The sequence below is a fragment of the Rhodnius prolixus genome, unplaced genomic scaffold, assembly GCF_049639745.1.
Source record: "Rhodnius prolixus isolate KJV_2025 unplaced genomic scaffold, Rpr scaffold_11, whole genome shotgun sequence".
Lineage (NCBI taxonomy): Eukaryota > Metazoa > Arthropoda > Insecta > Hemiptera > Reduviidae > Rhodnius > Rhodnius prolixus.
The window spans coordinates 4,754,145-4,777,329 of NW_027411625.1; the positions used below are offsets into that span (position 1 = coordinate 4,754,145).

Sequence of the window (23,185 nt, forward strand, 5' to 3'; positions counted from 1 at the left end):
TTAGCGGGGACACGCTAACTTGAGATAGCATTCTACTACAGATTCTCAGCTTTATTATGGTTAAGCCTAAGTGTTTGGCAGGCTACGAACAATGGCACGCTAGCATTCCAGTTTGCCTGAGATACTCAGTGACTCCTTCTACAAACCCTTTATAGCCTGGTCGATTCTGATTACTGTTTAGCTCAGCCTTTCCATTGTCCAAATAATTTACATTGCACTGTCAGTACGTACCACTTACATTAAACGTATCATTCACCCCTTTGAGTACGTTTTCTGAGTTAATGTCTTGGAAGCCAAGAAATTCAATTTCACTAGCAAGGCATCCATATAAAGCAATCAAAGTCAGAGTGTATTGAATTTTCAATAAGGAGTAGCCATTTTTTGCTAGTTCTTTACTCCATCCAAAGCTAAAATTTGATGTAAAATTTAAGGTAATTTGTTTTGTATTACGATAAGCTTTTTCGGAGGGCCTCTCACATCATTATTTTTTGAGACTGCTGCCTCAAGGCGTACCTAGTTACTCCAAAATTTACCATTACTTTGATTTACCTTAGATTTGTGATTAATACGAGGTCTGTAAATTAAGTAATGAGACTGGCAACGTTACGTTTGATCTAGCAACACTGGAGGCGCTGGGCTTGGAGGGGTGGCAGAGGAACAGAGATCCGCCTTCAGTACGAGTTTGGCCTCGAGTCATTGGATTGAGGGTAGCGATTGTTTTTTGTGAAACAGTTTTTTCTATTGTGTTCTAAAAATGAGTGAGATCAATTTCGAGCAACGGTGTGCTATCAGGTTTTGCTTCAGACTTGGGCACAGTGCAACCGGAAACTCCTGCTAAACTTCAGCAGGCCTACGGAGATAGTGTTTTGTCAAAGAGCCCAGGTTCAAGGCAGCGGTGGTTTAAGGCATTTTCAGAAGGAAGAGAGTCGATTGAAGATGAACCACGAAGCGCGAGGCCTTCAAAAACCGATGAAAATGTCGACAGAATCCAGGATCTTGTGCGTTCAGATCGTCGGTTGACAGTCAGACTGATCGGGGAAGAATTAAATTTGACTCTTTTGATAATTCGTGTGAGACCAAACATCAAGAACAAGTGGGTGTTGCATCACGATAATGCTCCTTGTCACACAGCAATTTCAATAAACCAGAGTTTTTGGCCAGTAAAGACATTCCTGTGGCTCCTCAGCCTCCTTATTCGCGCCTGACTTGAAGTCCTTGTGACTTTTTTCTCTTCCCGAAGTTGAAAAATCACCCCAAGGGAACTCATTTTGAGACAGTCGAAAACATTCAAACGACTGTAACCGACCAGCTGAAGGCTATTCCAGTATCGGAGTTCGAGCACTGCTATGAGGAGTGGAAGGGACGTCTCCAGCGCTGTGTGGCTTCAGAAGGAAGTTATTTTGAAGGTGACAATATAGAATTGTAATTCTTTTTGAATAAAAAATTTTTAAAAAAAAATCAGTCTCATTACTTAATTTACAGACCTCGTATATAGATCAATCACTTTTATTTGGTTATAATTTCTTGCAATATCCTTTTTAGAGCTTTCTACGGACGGATGTATGTTCTCTAAAGTGCTATTTCAGGAGAATGCACAGTTTTGTAGCCTGTATACTGTTAGTAAGCCAGAATATATTTTTTTTTTACAACAGCGCGTTACCTTTATTCTTTCTCTATTGCATTCATTTAAATGCCAAGGTGTCAATCCCAGCTCAGACTCTGATATTACGACAAATATCAAAAATCTTAAAAAAAAAAAACAAGGACTACACAAAATGCTGTAATTTTGTGGCTATTTTTAAGTTTTATATTTGTTCAAATATCTTTAAAAACTGAATCCTAAGATTTATTTGGGCTGAATCATTTTTCTAAGAGCTTCTTCAGCCTTGTTGAAACTTGCATTCTTCTATCTTACATTGTTCATTAGAGGGACATTTAGCAATGATATGCTGCAAGGATAGACATCTCTTACAGGCATTGCACAACGGAGTGGGATAGTATCACATCAGGTGTGCATGCGTTAGCGGGGTATGGAACAATTCCTAGCCTAGCCACCATGACAGGCGTCAGCACCCGGCATATTTAGTCAGTGATCTCAGTCTTTTCAGTCAAACTAGATGAGAACTCCTGGTTTTTCTATTAATACTGCAATCCTAATTTCAAATGCTGGGCTAATCCTGTATACATTCCACCTCTGACTTAGTCATTCAAGGCATACAGCAGAAATCCCAATCTTTCCAGTCAAACTAGACGATAATTCTTTATTTTTCAATTATTTCTGCGATCTTAACTTCAAATTACTAGCTTTCCTGTGTGCACAAACCACGCCTGGCCTGTTTATTATTATATTAAAGTAGAAATCTCTATTTTTCCTTTCAAATTAGACGAAAATGCTTAATTTTTCCAATAATCCTGCAATCGTAACTTCTAATTAATGGAAAAATCAATTAGTTACGTTTGCAAAATCAATGGAAAATTAATGAATTCTCGTCTAGTTTGGCCAGAAATATTAGAATTTTTGCTTCAGTTTATTAAAAATCAAGCCAGAGGTGTAATGTACATACAGGGCAGCCTGAATTTTGAGTTACGATTGCAAAATTAATATAAAAATAAAGAATTCTCGTCTAGTTTGACCAGAAATATTATGATTTCTGCTTCAGTGTTTTAAAAATTAAGCCAGAGGTGGAATGTATACACAGGATAGCCTGAATTTTGAGTTACGATTGCAAAATTAATAGAAAAATAAAGAAATCTCGTCTAGTTTGACCAGAAATATTACGATTTCTGCTTCAGTGCATTAAAAATTAAGCCAGAGGTGGAATGTACACACAGGGTAGCCTGAATTTTGAGTTACGATTGCAAAATTAATAGAAAAATAAAGAAATCTCGTCTAGTTTGACCAGAAATATTACGATTTCTGCTTCAGTGTATTAAAAATTAAGCCAGAGGTGGAATGTACACACAGGGTAGCCTGAATTTTGAGTTACGATTGGAAAATAAAAAGAATTCTCGCCTAGTTTGACCAGAAATATTACGATTTCTGCTTCAGTATATTAATAATTAGGCCAGAGGTGGAACGTATAGTACATACACCGCAGGGCTGGTGTCATCACTCGGGCCCCGGCACTTTTCGGCTCCCTTTTTTGGAAGACCGAGAAGGAGTAATTACAGCTAATGAAGAAGTTGAATCAACAAAGCACAAGGATCATGGTTTTAAACAGAATGACTGCCAAAGAAGATGACCGCTAATTTCCAGGATTCCGACCTCGAGCGTGGCCTATTAGATCATTTTATTTATTGTATAGTTTTTTAATCTAATTGGCTTTCGCCCACATGATTTCCTCCACAAAGTGGCCCGCTGAGGCTCTATCGCCCAAGAGCTCACAAACACCTGGAACTGGCCACTACTACCTCCTTTCTCCTAAAGAATCTGTAAGGTGAATCCCAGGCGTGTACAGTTTCTTTAATAGATAATAAATACATTATTTATCTATCTATCTATTTTTATAGCTCTGAGTTGGCTGTCAGTTATGGACCCGCGTGGCTAGTTACGCTTTATGTTCCTTTACTACAAGACTTCTATCGACTAGCATAGTTCTTTTTATCGTTATCATGGTCATATTTTTCTATTTTTTGGTGTAATACAGAAATTCTTCTTCCTTTGGACCTCCTACGTCTTAATCTGGCGGCAAAAGAGACGCGAGTTCAGAATATTAAAAATAATTTATTAAAATGAGTTCTGTAAGGTACTTTGATCCTGGCTGTACCTGTGGAAACTCCGCCCAACTTTTCCTTTGAACTAGTTCAGCTGGTACTATTGCTACGAATTATTTATTCTCTTTAAGGATATTGTTTATTAACAGAGCTTTTTTTTAGTTTCCTTGAATGTCTAGAAGGAAATACTGAGGGAAAACTTCTTCGCTTGGAAAAATTAGAATTTCAATTCTTTTGTAGTCCTAATTACCCAAACTAACTTGTAAAGTGGAGAGACTCTAAAATATACTTTATTTTTTAACTAACGCCCACGTCATCGGCCATTTCAGCCATTATCGCAGCCCAGTAAAGAGCGGCTTGGAGCCTTAAAATGACGACCCTTGCAGAGCCTTCGTCACTTCCTTCAGCGCTGCACGTACCATTCCAGCACCATGGGCAAATGAAATATCCTTTGTTTCTTCAGTTAGGTTGGCCAATTTGAAAAACAGTTTCAACCAACTTCAGGCTGCTGCATTAGTGTGGACATTGTTTAGGCAGCTTGTCACATGACTTGTTGCCTATAATTTCACAGTACCACCAAGTCTTCTAACCAAGTCTAAAATCCAAGGACCCAGGATAACGTAAAGCTTGACTGCGCATGCCAGACAAACGATTTTATTAGATCAATCGCCTAAATTTTTATGGTTAAGTCACGGCAGTTCTGCCATCTTGACGTCGGGCTTCCCAGTACACAAATACTTTTTTTTTTCTGTAGATATCGTCCGATAAAATAGGACTTCTTATGTCCTCGATAGAAGGACACACGTCAAGGTGTTCGGAGGACATGTCCTCTCTTCCACACAGAGTGCAGGTCGGGTCCGCCGCGAACCCAATGCGATATAGGTGGGCCTGCAAATAATCATGACCCGTGAGCAGTCTGTAGCAGGCCACACCGTCCCTTCTTGTCAGATTAGGCGGAACTCGTCCACCTGGTTCAACCAATACTTGCCACCGTTTTCCATCCGCTTTTGCTTTTTGTCTGCACTTCACTTCTGATCGAAGACAGGGTACTGTACAAGGTTTTCATCAATAAAGTCTTCTATTATTCGTCCTATAGCCGTAGTATTCGTACAACCCCATCGGCGCGAGTGGGCGTTGAGATCTCCGTATAAAAGGCTCCGCTCATTCCAATTCGCTTCCAACCAATTAAGATTGGGTTTTTTGTTGGGAGGATTATAACAAATAAAGGAAGTTCTTTGGCATTTATCCTTCCATATGTCGACTTTTACTGCTTCCATCTTCTCTTCAGACATCATCTCTTTTAACACTTCAAATTTACAAACCAAAGACGATCTTACGAGGACCGTAATTCCGGAAGCTACTTGCCTGGCTCTTTTAAGTACGTAAATCTGGAAACCAGGGAGCCGATAGAATTCTGGGTTATCCGAATAACAGCACCAGCCTCAACCACTCCAACCACATCGGCGTTCTCCTTAATAGTTATATATTTTAATTCCGCGAACTTATCATTCGTCCAAACTTCCTGCATTCCAAAAAAGCGTCCTTATAAAGAACTTGTCAGAGCCTTGAGAAAGGCTGTTTGTAGGAGCCACATAGTGTGTTGGCCCAAACATACCGACGTATTATCGTTGTACTGGGTTCTTTGTTTGGCGCCGGGGACAGTTGTTTAGCGTTATCCAGGGGGCACCAACGAAAAGGCAACTGTCATCACTCCCCAAATTTGTATTGTTGAAATTGGTGCTCGATTCTCCACAACAAGTGGGGCGTAAGAGCAGGGAATGGCACTTGTCTGTAGCGTAGGGAAGCGCCAACTACTTTTTCCTGGCAAATTTTATCAGAAGCGGGCGGAGCTTTACAGAGTTATTACTGATTAGTTTAAGAAGGGGCCCTCACTTATTTGGGGGCAAACTCTCCTTCTACAGTATGCATGTGTTGTGATCCCCAAATGCCATATCTTCATAACATATCAATTGAATGACACTTAAAAGTCATTTCACGCGTTAATAATATGAAACAATTGCAATACTTCCTCTAAGTTGGTGTAAGAGCAGAATGTCACTTTAATGCTACGTACGAAAATCATAGCACCTTCACCCTGCTAAATTTTATCAACACGGGTAATGATTTACCGAGTTATTAAAAACTGTCCGGTAGGACAGTTGTACAAGTGTTGATCGACAAAAACTGCACGAAAAAGTGTAACGTTGAAAAACACCCAACTTTAACCATTTTTTTCTCTTTTTCACTCTCTTAAAAATTTATCTTATCTTGATTATCATAAAATTTGGCAGGATGATAGGATTAGGGTTCCGCTATGTAACATTTAAGTGCCGTTCTGTTCTTACACCTACTAGCAAAAAGTATTGCAATCGTTTCAAATTATCGACGCGTGAACCTGCTTACATTCTCACAACTTCTAATTTACAATTCTAAAACATTATCTACGCACAAAACAGCATACCGCTTAAATACCTGCTAGAATTCGTTAATTTTTTTTTCAGCATTTGTACAAAAAATAAAGACGTTCACATAGAAGGATTTGTACCAACCAAGGCAGTCGATGCGCCAAAAAAAAAAAAAAACTACATCCATCATGTTCAAAGTTATTTATTTCCGGCATATCGAAAATCTGCACGATTGTAATACCTCTACATTGGAAGGGTGAGACAAAGTAAAAAACTTGAAAACGTTACATTACAAAAACTAATTTACTGAACGACTTTCAAGTGTTTAAAGAATATAAACGTTCATCAACATCTCAATAGATCCACCAAGTCCATTAGCACTTAACTTGTTACACTAATTCACTAAAATTTGCACTAAAACTCAATAACACGCACTAAGTATAACTTAAACACAATTTATAAAATATAATTTCACTTTAACACTCACTAATATTCACTTAAAAAGTCACGTTAACAAAGAGACACCAGTAACGAGTTAAAAATGCCGCCAGAGAGATCAGCTGGTAAGTGAAGGTTATCTAAACACAGTAAACAACTTTCTTTTCATTTATTTCCATTCATAATCTAAAAAAGTAAAATGTAATTAGTGAATGTGTAATTAGTGAATTAGGGTTTTTATTCCATTCATAAATAAAGAAAAAGTTAGTCACTCAGCTTAGATAACCTTAATTTATCAGCTGATCCGCCTGGCCAGTTACCGGCTGCCATCTTTAGCTCGTTAGTCGTGTCTCTTTATTAACGTGATTTTTAAAGTGAATATAAGTGATTCTTAAAGTGAAATTATATTTTATAAATTGTGTTTAAGTTATACTTAGTGCGTGATATATAGTTTTAGTGGGAAATGAATTATTTTAAATAGTGTCAAGTGTCAAGTGCTATTGGACTGGTGATCTATTGAGATGCTGATGGATATTCCTTAAACAAGGTAAGGCTTTATTATCCATTACTTATTTTAAATTTCAATTATATTTTTATTATTCTAGCATGAATATAGCATGTTATTATTTAATGATTAATACGTCATTACTACGTTCAGTGTTAGTTAAAGTATTTAAATTGATTTCTAAATCATTTTGATGTATTCTTTGGTATTCATTTTTAATCGACTATAAGTTCCATATTAGCTTTCCTGGTTTCCAGAAGTTATTTTATGTACGTGATTTCTAAATCCTCTTAATGTATTCTTTATGATTTCCTTGTAATAGACTATTATTTCAAAATTAGCGTTTCTGTTTTTCCAATTCGTTTTCTATTCCTATTAGATGTACTCTTTGAGCTTAACTTTTTAATAAACTTTATTTCTAAAATTACGTTTTTGTTTCTCTAAATCTTTTTGATCTATTCTACAATATTCTGTTTTTAATCGAAATAAATTCCAAATTGAAATTCATGGTTTCCACCAAATTGTTTTTTTCCTTTTAGCCTATGTGATAATATTAACCCTCAAACCACAAGATGAATTTTCTTGACACGAATACTAAGGTAGGGTCGGATCCGACCCGATACTATATTTTCTTGCTTACAGTGAAAAACTCAAAATAACACATTTATTTCTATATAAAATGTATAAATTTTTTAATAAATTGTATAATTTTATGGCATTAGTCTATTTAGAATGGACTAATAAGTGAAGAAATGAACTTGAAAAAGGAACTTTGTCTCAATAAAAACAAAACAGTTTACAAAAAGGTTGAATGAAAATTAAAGTAAAATAGTGGTGTGGTAACAAAATTATCACATTGTTAAGGAAAAAATCATTTGATTGTTCGCCATTATCAGTGGGAACAAGTAGGACATATTTTCCATTCGTAAGGAGTAAATCCTTTGGAAAACGCTCGTTTTTCAGTCTTTTTTCTTCTAGAGGAAGCGTCAAGGCAAACGCAAGATTCTTGAGAAACGTCGAACGTGCATCTCCAGAGTAACTTTCTTCATTTTTGTTCCACTTGTGCAGGACAAAACGTATAACGTTAATACCAAGGTCGGGTCGGATCCGACCCAGAATCTGACTTACTGAAAGAAATACAAACCTAGAGAGCGGAGAGACCCTTACCGAATCGGCGGAAACAGTGTGGCCTCTTCCTAAGGACTCACAGAAAGAGTATACCGAGTCTAATCGCTAAGAGTTAATTGTGGGGGGAACAATGGAAATTTGTTTTCGCCTCGGGTCGGATCCGACCCGCATCTTGTGGTTTGAGGGTTAAGACTGTGTAGGAGCTAGAATTACTTTATTGGTACTCCTGTAAATACTATGTAGTTTCTTTGTAAAAAAATATGTTTTGGTGAATTGATTTCTGTTTGCGTATTTCTAAGATGTCCGTAAGTCATCCTTTTTTTCCTGAATGAAACATTGTGTTGTTGATGGCTGTCTTTGATCAGGAGATTTGCATAAGTTGTGTTCGTACGAGCGGATGAGTTCTTTGTATCTGTCTTGGATTTTTCCAATATAGTTTCGATTTGTGCACTGTTTCCCAGTTTGTTGTTGGTCCTAAGCGCGGTTTTGAGGCCTAGTTTCTTGGAAAGGTTACATAGTTTGTATGTCTTGTATCCGCTGTAAGTAAAAGTGGCGAATATGTTGGGTTGGCTATTGTTTAGGCCTTGGTTTGGGCAATATTTGTTTGTACTTAGTAATTTATTAATAATGTTGGTGGTATTTTTGCGGCTATTGTGCGAATGGCGTTGAGTTCTCACTAATGGTTGGTCAGTACAAGAGGTTTACTTTTCAATCTGTCTGGTATCTGAGAGCGACTAGTTTATATTGAATAGGACGGTATGAACTGTTGTGTATAATGGTGTCAGTAGACGTGGGCTTACTGGAATATTCCGAATTCTAAGTTGTCTCTTATAGTAAGTGTGATATCCAGGAAGTTAAGAGTTCTGTCGTTCTCATGTTAGGGCGATGTCTGTTCAGTTAAGAAAGTAATTTACATATGAGCCGTTTATTTTGAAAGTGGGGCAAGTCCATTTTTGAAAAAAATGAAGATAATGGTAATTATAAATAAAACTTAGTATGACCTTTTTATCTGTAAACAATTTAGAGTAGAAAAAATTCAGAATCCTAATATTTGGGAGATGGAAGTTTTAGCTCTTAACAATATTGTAAATATGTTTAATTTGAAAATGGTGCAAGTCCATCTTAGGTTGAAATTATTTAACCGTACAGCAAAATTTAACTCCGGTTGCTGTATGGTGAAGCAAATGTGATGGTTTAATATCATGTCTGAATAATGCAGGGTGTTTTTATCTTTACAATCGGTAATAAAAGAAGAATCTAGGAATCAGAATCTGAATACGAAGGCAATTCAGACCAAAATGATTCAAAAAAAGAAGAAGAATAGTTGAACTATTGATTAGTAATTTGTTAAATATGAAATATTATCCATTTAAATCAACGATTACAATAATTCATTAATTTTGAAACTGAGGCAAGTCCATTTAGTTATAATAAATCTTTATTTTTCTTAGCCAGCACTATAAACACTACTCAGATACTACACTTTGATCTTAGCCAAAAGGCCGAGAAGCGAAAAGGTGAAGTGTGGTCACTTCCTTACGCTGATCCGCTAGACAAGGTCCAGATAAAATTCTTCAAGTCGCTTCTTCAATTGCCTAGATCAACTCCTGATGCATTGTTAAGATTTGAAACTGGCAGAGTTCACTTGGAGTTACAAATTTTTAAAAGATTAATTAGCTGGTGGGTAACACTGCTCAAAATGGGTAATGATCGCATTCCTAGAATGTGTTACAATAGATTGTACAGTATTCATAATTGTCAACAAATGCCCTTCAACTGGTGTAGTTATCTCAGGTGTAGTCTGGAAAAAATAGGAGCTGTGCACTTATGGGAAAGCAATAACTACATAGAGGTGAACAAAAATAAAAATAATTTAGTTAATGCTTATAAATGCCATTTAGTCAGTATCGATATTAACAAAATTTATAATACTAAATATAACAGTTTCATCAGGTTCGTTACTACATTTGATAATAGAGAGTCATATATTAGATTAAATATTCCATTTGAGTTTATAAAGATTATAGCACAAGTACGCTTAGTAAATCATAAATTCCCAAGAATAATAGTAAATAACATAAAATATGAATTTAAGCCAGAAAGTGATTGTGTTCTCTGTTCGGATAATTTTTCTGATACGATTATACATCTTTTATTGGAATGTAAATTTTTTGTAATTTATAGGTCAAAATATTTAAATAAATTTTGTTTCACAAATGAGCATACCGAGCTGGACAAATTGGACCTTATATTAAACTGCACTACTTTATATAAAATTAAATACCTATGTACTTATTTAAAAAAATGTTTAACTATAAGAAATAATATTGTGCCATGGTTGCGGAGTAGTCATTAATGCTAGTACATGTATGTACGAGGTGTGTTCAAAAAGTAACGGGAATTTTCGTTTTTTGAAAAAAATATTTATTTATTCATCTACATTAATATTGTCGCCTTCAAAGTAGTCCCCTTCGCATACAATACACTTGTGCCAGCGCTTTTTCCAATCCTCGAAACACATCTGAAACTCGATCTTTGTGATAGCTTTCAGCTCTTTCAGCGATTCGCTTTTAATGTCATCTATGCTTGTAAAAAGACGGCCTTTTAATGTTCTCTTTATGTTTGGAAATAGAAAAAAGTCACATGGAGCCATGTCTGGCGAATATAGAGGCTGGGGCATCGTTAAAGTTTTGTTTTTGGCCAAAAATTCACGAACAAGCAATGAAGTGTGAGCAGGTGCATTATCGTGGTGCAAAATCCATGAATTGTTTTGCCACAAATCCGGGCGTTTTTTTCGGATTGCTTCACGCAAACGGCGTTGAACTTGTAGGTAGTACTCCTTATTGATTGTTTGACCTTGTGGCAAGAATTCATGATGCACTATGCCATTAAAATCGAAGAACACAGTGAGCATAACCTTCACATTCGACCGCACTTGTCGAGCCTTTATCGGTCTTGGCGATCCAGAATGCCTCCACTGGGACGATTGAGCCTTAGTTTCGACATCATATCCGTTAACCCATGTTTCGTCACCTGTTATAACACGTTTCAGTAGATCCGCATCGTTGTCGACTTCATTGAGTGACTCTTGAGCAACTTCCATTCTCCGCTGTTTTTGTTCGAAATTCAACAATTTTGGAACAAATTTTGCTGCCACACGTTTCATACCCAAAACATCCGAAAAAATTTCATGGCATGAGCCAATTGATATGGCAACATCATCAGCGACTTCTCTGATTGTGATTCGGCGATCGTTCATAACCATTTCTTTCACTTTTTTCACGTTTTCATCGGTTGTTGATGTGCTTGGACGTCCAGGTCGTTCGTCATCTTCAACGTTTTCGCGGCCATCTTGGAAACGCTTATACCACTCGTAAATCCTTGTTTTACTCATAGCAGACTCACCATATGCCTTTATTAACATTTCACACACTTTATTTCATTTTTTACGCAAAATTTAATACAAATTCTTTGATCCATTTTTTTTAACAAACAAAAATCGCCAAGCTCGAAAAACACGTCTAACCTTAACGGCTGCCACTTAAGAAGTAAACAATGAATATTACTGAAAATTTTATCGTACTTCAGGGGCATGTGTACCAACATAATAAAAAAAAAAAATTTACAATCAGACTCTCCAAACCCGCGAAATTTAAAAATTCCCGTTACTTTTTGAACACACCTCGTATGTATATGTGTATGTATGTGTGTTTGTATATATATGTATATTAGAATGGAATTACGCTATAGAAACAGTTAATGAAGTAAAATATCAGAAGGTTGATGTTATGAGTTTGATACTGAAGGTCTTTCTTATTCTTTGTATTTGTTTATAAGTATAATTCTTTTTCGTATTGTTTATTTTGTTATTAGATCCATTTAAAAGTCAGCTGAACTCATGCTACAAAAATTGTATTTTTTAAGCAAATAAAATAAAAAAAAATAAATAAAAAAATAAACACTACTGGATTATAAACTTACATTATCTAACACCACAAAATACAAAAAATATGTCTATTAATATTTACCGATATTTTTAAATTTATCGAAACGCAAAACCTTAAATATCTCGAAATAACAAAAAATGGACTTGCCTCACTTTCAAAATAAACGGCACATATGTCTACATTTGAGTAGGAGTAAAAGAAATTTTGGCAGAAAGAAAAAGTGACAGGGGACTCATTGCAATCGTAAATAGCCTAATTATTTAGGTATTTAGAGAAATATATCTATATTTCTTTATTATTAGATATATTTAAAGTTGTTCAAATCAAGGAACGATTAAAAGGAGTCTATCCAAAAAGTACAAAAATCTCCTTAACAAAAACTTACAGTTTAAAAAGTTAAGTATAAGGTTTGATTAAACGACAAAAGGTACCCAAATATCAGCAAGAACCCAACATTTCATTCATACTTCAGCTCGTAATTTCTGACAATTAGCACGTACGAAAAAAAGCTTATATTTTATTCAAGTTTTATAACATTAGTATCCGGTGATGGACAGTGTTTTCTGTAACAAGAGAACACTGCCCGCAGGCCGGCAGTGTACTGAAAATCATCTTTTATAGGAAAAGAGACAAAAAAAATTGGTCAAAATTGGGTGTGTTTTTTTCAACGTTACGCTTTTTACAGTGCAGTTTTTGACGATCAACCCTTATACAACTGTCCTACCGGATAGTTTGAATATTTTTTTAAAATACTTTTTATTCAGTACTGGTTTTGACCCAATGAGGGGCCTAGTGCTATTAAGCTTTCTGTCTAGTAAATGAGCTTGGTTTGGGGGCAAACTCTTAACGAGTTCTCTCTGCCTCAGTATTGATTAATATAGACGCTTTGATAGAAATGTAAATGACATAGAATGTAGCCGAATAAATTTAAAATAAATTAAGTCGTCCATTTTTTGCTCCCAAGAGAGCTAATGCAGAAGTAAAGTGAGTATAAATTTGGCGTGAAACCCGCAAGGCGTTTTCCCCGTTATAGTTAATACCACTATAATTGACGTTTTCTTTCCACCTAAAAGCATTATACTACGTTTAAAATATTCTTGCCATAAAATAATGTTCTTTTCCTTGCAATTTTTCTGGGTTCCTTTTTCTGGCAAGGACAATCGACTGTAATTTATTTCTATATAGGGACAATATTTATTGATATTTATTCACTTCTTTAGGGCTACAAAATGTAGACATCCATATAATTTCAATTGTTAATTCACGATTCTAATCTGTAAATAGTTTTAAACAAATAAAAGAAATTAGTAATTCTTATTGTTAACTCACAAATATTGGACAAAAAAGAAAGGCTCCATTTACACAGAATAAGGTATATTCTAATAATACGTTAGATGTGTACAACTTAAAATACGAACATTTATTGACCGAATTAAGTGTTAACACTTCCTTCGACTTGAATAAGGTACCAGAAAAGATGAGAACCTCGGCCTTCGAAGATTATATTTCTTCCCATTATCCTGGCTCATATCGTTTATTTGCAGATGGGTCCAAAATCAACAGTGAAGTCGGAAGTGCTGTGTATGATCCGGTTCGGAACTATTTTACTATAATTAAATTAGAAGATGAGGCGTCCATCTATACAGCGGAGCTAATTGCTATTTTAAAGGCTTTAAAATATATTTATTCGTTGTCGGAGAAAAAATATACCATTATTAGTGACAGCCAGAGTGCGTTATGTAAATTATCACATATATACAACGCAGTCTGCAGAAATGAATCATATTATCGCAGAGATTGTAGAAAGTATAGCCATTTTTAAAGAGAAGGGGGTTTGCATTAAGGGGGTAAAGGGTCATTGTGGTATAAAAGAAAATGAAATTGTTGATAAACTTGCAAAGGAAGCCAACCAATAGTGGGGAAAATGGCTAATTATAAATTACCACACACCGATATCAAGTGTATAATTACAAAAGCAGCACTACAAAAATGGCCAGACAGATTACCAGTAATGGTAATAAAGGGAGATTCTATAAAACTATGGCAGATCAGTTACCTAGACAACCATGGTTTAAGGGGAACTGTCACTAATAAATGGATTGTTACGACAATAAGCAAGCTGAGAGCTAACTACGCGATTTGCGGATCGTATCTTCACAGGATCAACAAAAGGTCCCTCTCCTCTTTGCGTAGATTGCAATGAGGAGCAGGATTTCAAACATGTAATAATGATACGTCCACGTTATGTGGTAGAAAAGAAACGAATGTTTGACGACATATACAGGTATTTAGATGCACCATTTCGCTATGAAGACATAGTATTCTCCACCAACATCTATGTGCTTAAATCAATATAGCAAAGAAATATGAATGTATTTAAAAGTTATAGCCGATTAGAATGAATGGAAGAAAATGATTAGAGAAGGATTACGGTGATTTTAATTTAGGTTAAGCTATAAGGATGGCAGGAATATACAGTACTGATCCATCCATTAGTTGTAAGGTTTATGTAAATATTTAGTTGTATTGTATAGTAGAGGGATGAATGTGTGAAGCGAATGTATTTATAAGTAAAAATGGAGAGTGAGTGATATTCTAGTGATAAGCACCTAGACGATGCTGGCTGTATGGCGAAAGCCAATGCCAAAAAAAAAGGCAAAAAAAAAATACACCTAATCTCCTTAACAAAAACTTACAGTTTTAAAAGTGATGTATAAGGGTTGATTAAACGCCAAAATGGCGATGATTTGCAGAGTTATTTGTGAATAATAGTTTTTAGAAGGAGGCCTTACATAAATGGGGCTAACTTCTCTCCCACAAAATGTAGAACATCGATACCCTCACAAGGCATATCTATATGAAATTCCGAATCGAATGACACCACATTCATGAAAATCGGTTCATGCGTTTAGGCGCTACGTTGTTTACAAAAAAAAAGGTAACAACAACAAGAAGAACAAGAACAATTTTTGAAAAAGCCGTTTTTGCTCATTTTCAGCAACTTTTTTCTCGAAACCTATTAGATCTGGGTTGTTGCAAAAAAAATTACAGTTATAAAGAAGGATTTGCCCTATATTATAAAGAAAATTTGGGAATTTTGTCTTTTATAGAAAAAGAGAAAAAAATTGTCGAAGTTGGGTGTTTTTCAACGTGACGTTTTTTTGTGCAGTTTGTGACAGTTTTAATATTTGAGATATTTCTTTGTTTACATCTAAAGCAATTTTCACCTTCTCTTAGTCCACCAAGAAGAGATTGCATTGTAATCGTGTAGATACTCGATTTCGCGTATTCACCAGAAATATCGATTTTATTAGTGGACAATTATTAGGACCATTTTTCGAGAAAAAAAAAAAAAAATCGATTAAGGATACTTTTTTAGAAGGTGTAGTTCTTTTTTTTCGTCTAAAGTACGGGTTATTGTAATGCATTGCAAACTGTATAATATTAATTAATATCAAATTTAGGATTGAATTTCTAGAATTTGAAGAATAGAAGTGTACTTGTGTACTACTTTACGGAGTACATAGTTTCCTTATTGTGGAATTTTACTTACAAACGGGCCCCGTATGATTTTATTTTTTATACCAACGCATAAATTTGAAATCTCTTTTATTCGAAGCCTTTTTAAATCTAACATCAAAGGGCTACACTTACGTCTAAGTGAGAAAAACTAGTTGTAATCAATCGTCTCAAATTTTCGTACCGATATTTTCAAATTAAATGTCGCTTGATTTGAAATTATGTATGTAGATTTGCCTTTTTAATGTTGGTATTTAAAGAAATAAATTAATTAAGTACAGCTTTATACTTAAAAAATATTACTTATAAAGTTAATATTTGATAAAACTATTAACAAATCGGCTTAACAAAAACTTGCAGTTGAGAAAGTTAAATATAAGGGTTGATTAAAAGCTAAAAGGTACACTAATCAGCAAGTACCCATCATTTCATTTATACTTCATTGATATTATTTAAGTAATTTTATTCCATTCAATTTCCATTAATATTGTTTAGAATTTAATAGATCTCAGTGACTCTTATGCTGGCCATTTTCATTTATTATATATTATTTGTTTATTATAATTAAGAATAAAATGTATATTACAATTTCATTAATAAGCAGACCTATTTCAATTTAGAAATTAGAATAATGTATCATCGATTCTGTTAAATAATTTGTTAGAATGCCAATTTTGTTTATCCAGATGATGTGAAAAAATTTCTAGGAGGTCTAGGGAGATTTTGGTTGTTTTTATAGAGCAGTTTATATAGAGGGGCAGATGTTGGTCTAGTGGTTGATCGACAAAAAGTGCACGCACGAAAAAGGGTAATGTTTGACAATTTTTTTTACTCTTTTTCTATAAAAGATAAAATTCCCAAATTTTCTTTAAAATATAAAAAATATCCTCGTTTATAATAGTAATTTTTTGCAACATCCCAGATCTAATAGATTTCGAGAAAAAAGAAAATTGCTGAAAATGGGCAAAAACAGCGTTTTCAGAAAATGTTCTTGTTCTTGTTCTTGTTCTACTTCTTGTTCCTCTTCTTCTTGTTCTTGTTCCATTTTTTTTTTTTTTTTGTAAACAACGTAGCGTCTAAACGCGTGAACAGATTTTCATGAATGAGGTGTCATTCGATTCGGAATTTCATGTAGATTTGCCTTTTAGAAATCTCGATGTTTTAAATTTCGTAGGAGAGAAGTTAGACCCATGTAGGTCCCAACGTATCGCTACTTTTTATTTGTTTGAAAAAAAATTGTTTATAGTAAAGTATGAGCTTCTGCCCTCCGTCCACCGACACCTAATTGGTAGTTGGACGTTAAGCTCCGCCTTAAATGGGCGATTACTTTACTTTTTTCACTTTTTATTTATAGAGCATTTTTTTTTAACCAATCATTTTCTTAATTAATTTGGTTTTTGGTTATTTAATGAACCCTTAATTAGACTCTTCTCTATTTTTTTTTTGGTTTATTTTTCCAAAACGTTTCGGCCTCTTACAACCATTCTCAGCTCTGTAAACTATTTCATTTTCATTTTTTAGATTATTATTATTTTTTTTATTTTTTTGTTTTAAACATGATCCGCATTTTCCTTATTTATTTAATTTTTTTAATTATTGTTTCATAACTTTTAGTTCTAACATTTATTAATTTTGTTCGTTTTTGTTTTTGTTTTTTAATTGTAATCTCATGGGACAGCTGTATAATCCTTGTATTAATTAAAATTTCACTAGTTTTCCCCGTTTGATCCACACTGATGATTATAACTGATTGACGGTTTGCAGGATTTGGCGAGAGTTCCGTAGGCCCTTCATGGATACGAGAACCGTGGCCAGTGCTACACGTATCCAACTCTACTGGTGGACACGCAGACTGTCAAGCTGCTGGATATCCCCAACCAACGGTAAGTTTAACAGTTCTACTTTCATTCTCTTAATTGGTATTTATTTTATTTATTTTTTCTGGCGCATCGACTGCATTGGTCATTAGCGCCTTGTTGTCTGGTTCTTTTACCGAATGTTTTCTGTTCACGTTGGATTGTATTCACATTTACCTGTGAACCTCATTATTCATTATTAAAATTTTATTTTATTTTTTTTTTATTCATAAATATTGTTGCCTAAACAAAAATTTTATCAAAATCGGGCCAAGATTTACAGATTAATTAGTAATAATAATTTTGGAGGGGGCTAACACCTCTTCCATTCGATGTACAGCGTCGAGACCCCCAAAAGGCACATCTACATAAAATTCCGAATCGAATGACACCTCATTCATGAAAATCGGTTTGCGCGTTTAGGCGCTACACAGTTTACAAAACAAGGCAACAACAACAACAACAAGAAAAACAACAATTTCTGAACATGCCGTTTTTGCTCATTTTCAGCAACTTTTTTCTCAAAATCTATTAAATCTGGGTTGTTGCAAAAAAAAAATTACAGTTATAAAGGAGGATTTGCTCTATATTATAAAGATTTGGGAATTTTATCTTTTATAGAGAAAGAGAAAAAAATTGTCAAAGTTGGGTGTTTTTCAACGTTACGCTTTTTCATGCAGTTTTTGACGATCAACCCTTATAAAACTGTCCTACCGGACAGTTTTAATTATTTCCTTTCTGTTTTTATACGTTTAGAAGTATCGATATTTTTCAATCGTTGCCTGTAAAGAAAGAACACTGAAGAGGGAACATTGCCCTGAAAAAGGCTCCGTTTTTTTTTTTTGTTTTTTTTTTGAGGGGTCTTAAAAAGTATGATTCTTGATGCTGACGAATTATTGTTTTATTTAATTTGAATTAAAAAAATGTATCACTCAAAAAAGGTACTTAGCAATTACCAAGCATAGATACTTGCAATGAAACATTCTTAAATTTGGAGGCTGATTTTCGGTTTTCTGATTCTGTAGAATTTCCAGGATTACTCTGTCTTAACAAATGTAAGGAGATCATGCTTTTAATTTTTTTTTTTTTAAACTGAATTAAGGAAAATTGAAGCGATTGCAATGCTTCTTTTTAACAAAGAGTAAGAGGAAGTTATGTTTGACACCATATTTTTATGGGTGAATGCAGTGATTTCTACTATTTTCAACGTTATGAATCAAAATTCATTGTTTAGTTTTATGTAGGACGTTAGTTTGTTTTTTCGCTGATAGATAGCACTAGTTTAAATTTCTTTAGTAACATTATTATAAAGGGTAATAATTAAATATATTTTTGAAGGAATCTTTCGTGTTTATACTGCGCTGAAAGTGGTTGCATCTAGATTAGATACTCAGAGACACGAAAGAACTTATTATAAACAGTGAGCGAGAAATTAGTGCTAACTAAATGCACTACTTCCCCAACTGGCGACCATTGCAGTTGTGTTATAAATAGACTACGCTAACTCTTCTACGTGCTGCTTCAATATCCAAACAGTACAGACACTTGCCCATGTGGTAGTAAATTTGATCGTCTTCGTACGGTCTCCTTACCACAACACAAGCTGATGGTTCTCATCAGAACACCTTGGCCTATTTCTTGACAATTTTTTTGTCAAGACCTAGGTGTTTGTGTATATGTCGGTGTGCATCTTTTTTTTGCACATTGACGGGTTTGACCTAATAATAGGTCCTGCAAGTTGTCCTGTACACAAAATACTGAACAATATAAAATAGGGACAAGGAAGGGGATTAGCTATACGGTTAGCGTATTGGATTCCCACGCGGAGGTTCCGGGTTCGAATCTAGCTGCTGGCTCTTAGAATTTCTCTCTTCCTAGGAGCTTCTTACAGCTCTGTCCTGTTGAAGTTTGTAACAAGAGGACAACTGTCCAGAGGCCGCCAGTGCTCAGAAAAATACTCCGGGCGCCAATAACCTCAATTGTTGACGCGCCTTAAATCATTAAAAAAAAAATATATACTATTGAGAAATGACCTTGAGAATAGCAGTATAAAAAAGTCGTGTGAGTGTCCACACCAAATTATTTTTTCAGGTCAATTTGCGCAAAGTTTCATTTTATTCTAACGGCATTATTCTCGCCGGCATTGTTAGGCTATTACAAGTATCCAAACACCCTGTAATGGTGCTTGTGCTAAATCGTTTGAAAATTAATGAATTTACTCGCAGGCTCTATTCAGCGTTGCAATTAAACGCTGCACCATGTTAAACACCTCGGAAGTAATTATTATGTCTTTTCTGTAAAGAGGTTTACATAAATTCGCTATAAAGATGTTGATTTAGTTGAAATCTTAATTAAAACTGTCCGGTAGGACAGTTGTATAAGGGTTGATCGTCAAAAACTGCACGAAAAAGCGTAACGTTGAAAAACACCCAACTTTGACAATTTTTTTCTCTTTTTCTATAAAAGATAAAATTCCCAAATTTTCTTTAAATTATAGGGAAAATCCTCCTTTATTACTGTAATTTTTTTTGCAACAACCCAGATCTAATAGGTTTCGAGAAAAAAGTTGCCGAAAATGACCAAAAACGGCTTTTTCAAAAATTGTTCTTCTTGTTGTTGTTATTGTTCTTATTACCTTTATTGTAAACAACGTAGCGCCTAAACGCGTGAACCGATCTTCATGAATGAGGTGTCATTCGATTCAGAATTTCATGTAGATGCACCTTTTGGGATTCTTGACGCTGTACATTGAATTGGAGAGTAGTTAGCCCCATGTCTGTGAGGCCTCCTCCAAAATTATTATTGCTAGTAACTCTGTAAATCTTATCCCCTAATATTGATAAATATGGCCGATTACCTGGAATCACAGGAAAAACTAAATCAAAACAACCGAAATTGGAAGTAGAAATAAACCTACTCTAAATTACTTTTATTATTAGTTACAACTTAAACTTAAAGAAAAACTTGTAACCCGGCCAGGGGTGAAGGTGAGAAATCCCGTTCGGTTCCTCCCTCAGGGACGGTATTATTTGCGGGTCCAGAGAGCCTAGGCTAACTAAACCAGCCCTAAAATATAAATGTCTTTAAGGGCGCCTCTGGCGGGATAGCTCAAGCCTAAGAGGAGGAAGGTCCGGTAGTCAGTCATACAGGGCGACAAGGAACTGAATAAATATCTCTCTTGTATAATAATTGAACATAAGAATAACTATCTAAAAAACAGAAACATAGGAATACAAAAAGTATACGCAAAATACAATAATAAGAGAAAACCCATATTCAAAGTAATAGTAAGACTAAATACAAGGTATTGACTTAATACGAGGTGTGGCTATTAAATAACGAGACTAATGCTGCTACAGAAAAACTACGCATGCGCCATATCCTAACGACTCTTTCGATTGCAGCGTCTCACGTGTTTTGTAGAGAAATCTGTCTGACCGGAACCGTCCTTCGTGTAAAGAGCGGTTAGTTTCGTTTTGCCGAAAACATGATACTACACATGTAGTAGAGCAACGAATTGTCGTGAAATTTCACATCAAAACTTGGTGAAACCGCTACTGAAACTTATATTTTATTAAAAGAAGTTTATGGCGATGAATGTTGAATCACGTGCGCAAATTTTTTGAGTGGTTCAAGCGTTTCCAAAATGGCCGAGAAGACGTCGGAGATGATGTCCACCCGGGTCGCCCTTCCACGTCCAAAAACGGATGAAAATATTGATTATAATTAATCAACATTACTACCGGTGAGGTGCTTGCTTAACTCCGTGAAAGAGTAAGGAAAAAAACGACCCGATTTGTGGAAGAACAAGTCACAGGGTTCTCCATCAAGACAACGCGCCGGCTCACACTGCATTGTCTGTCAAGACGTTACTAGCCAAGTACAAACATCCCAGTTTTAGGCCATCCGCGTTATTCGCTTGACCTTGCCCCATGTGACTTTTATCTGTTCCCCTAAAGTCAAATCTTGGATTAAAAGGAACATGATTTCAGTCCGTTTAAGCTGTGGAAGAAAAAGCGGCACGCGTCATGCAGGAGCTCATAGAAAAAGACTTCCAGCACTGTTTCGAACAATGGTAAATTCGCATGGAGCGTTGAAGGGATAGGGGAGGGGTGTATATTGAAGGTGATAATAACTAAATATGTATAAATTTACAAATGAAATGTTTTACAGCAATTGTCTCGTTATAGCCACACCTCGTAGGTGGCTATAACGATATACGAGGCACTGGCCAGGCCGAGCGTACGAGAAAGAAATGATTTTTTTTAATGTTTTGTCGATAAACAGCATGCCACTATCTGGCTGTCCAACAGCCAATCCAAATTTGTAATAAAATATAGCCAAATGCAGCAGCTCCTGCCATCTATCGGCATTTTTCTGTTACAAACTATAGATAAAATAATATAAACCTAATAAGAAATATTTGTTAAAGAAGTGTGCGAAGTAAATTTCGTTTTTCAACAAGAACGGTAGACGATAGAAACGCAGCTACTCTGTTCAGGCAAAGAGTCATGGATACGAGCGATGTTCTACTGTTGACGATAAACGCTTTTTTAATGGAGTGTGCAGTGAAACGATCAGTTAATGGTTTCTGTGATTTAAAAATGTTGATAAAAATATAAACAAACTAATAAAGCTAATGCCATCTAGCGGATATTTTGATTACAAAATTAACTTTTTAAAAAAAGTAAAATAGGATAAAAGAAAGAATTCAATTTCTAGCGAATCAGAAACTAAATTAATTTTTATTTATACGAGGGTCGTTTGAAAAGTCCGTGCAAAAATAAAAACTACTTAATTTTTGGGGTAAACCTTTTTTATTTTTCAACATAGTCTCCTTTTAGGCTTATACACTTCGTCCAACGCTGCTCTAGTTTGTTGATCCCTTCCGAATAATAGGATTTGTCCAAGTCTGAAAAATAGCCATTCGTTTCTGCGATCACCTCCTCGTTTGAATAAAATCTTTTTCCCGCCAGCCATTTCTTCATATTGGGGAACAAATAGGGAGCCAAGTCTGGAGAATAGGGGGGATGTGAAACGAGTTGGAACCCTATTTCCATTAATTTTGCGACCACAACTGCTGAGGTGTGAGCTGGTGCGTTGTCGTGATGGAAAAGGACTTTTTTGTGGGCCAATCGTGGGCATTTTTCTTGCAGCTCGGTTTTAAAACGGTCCAATAACGATGAATAATATGCACCTGTAATAGTTTTACCCTTTTCCAGATAGTCGATGAGGATTATTCCTTGCGAATCCCAAAAGACAGTCGCCATAATCTTTCCGGCCGAAGGAACGGTCTTTGCCTTTTTTTGGCGCAGATTCCCCCTTGGTAACCCATTGTTTAGATTGTTCTTTGGTCTCAGGAGTGTAGTGATGTAGCCATGTTTCATCCACAGTGACGAAACGACGCTTAAAGTCCTGCGGATTCTTCTGGAACAGCTGCAAACCGTCCTTGCAACACTTCACACGATTTCGTTTTTGGTCAAGCGTGAGCAATCGCGGCACCCATCTTGCGGATAGCTCTGTCATGTCCAAATGTTGATGCAAAATATTATGTACCCGTTCATTCGAGATGCCCACAGCACTAGCAATCTCGCGCACCTTCATTCTTCTGTCATCCATCACCATATCATGGATTTTATCAATGATTTCTGGAGTAGTAACCTCAACAGGGCG

At 35.4% G+C, this 23,185-nt stretch overlaps 1 protein-coding gene and 1 pseudogene across 5 annotated transcripts in view; one reads left to right on the top strand and one right to left on the bottom strand.

Moving 5' to 3' along the window:
* Positions 1-23,185, top strand: part of LOC141459340 (cell adhesion molecule Dscam2-like) — a 524,511-nt gene that overhangs the window by 414,786 nt on the left and 86,540 nt on the right. For all 5 annotated transcript variants that reach the window (XM_074138322.1, XM_074138325.1, XM_074138324.1 and 2 more), the window contains exon 2: positions 17,421-17,539. In XM_074138322.1, coding sequence (XP_073994423.1) covers positions 17,421-17,539 — 119 coding nt within the window. The remainder of the gene's footprint in view (positions 1-17,420; positions 17,540-23,185) is intronic.
* LOC141459600 (U2 spliceosomal RNA) lies at positions 9,546-9,704 on the bottom strand (annotated as a pseudogene).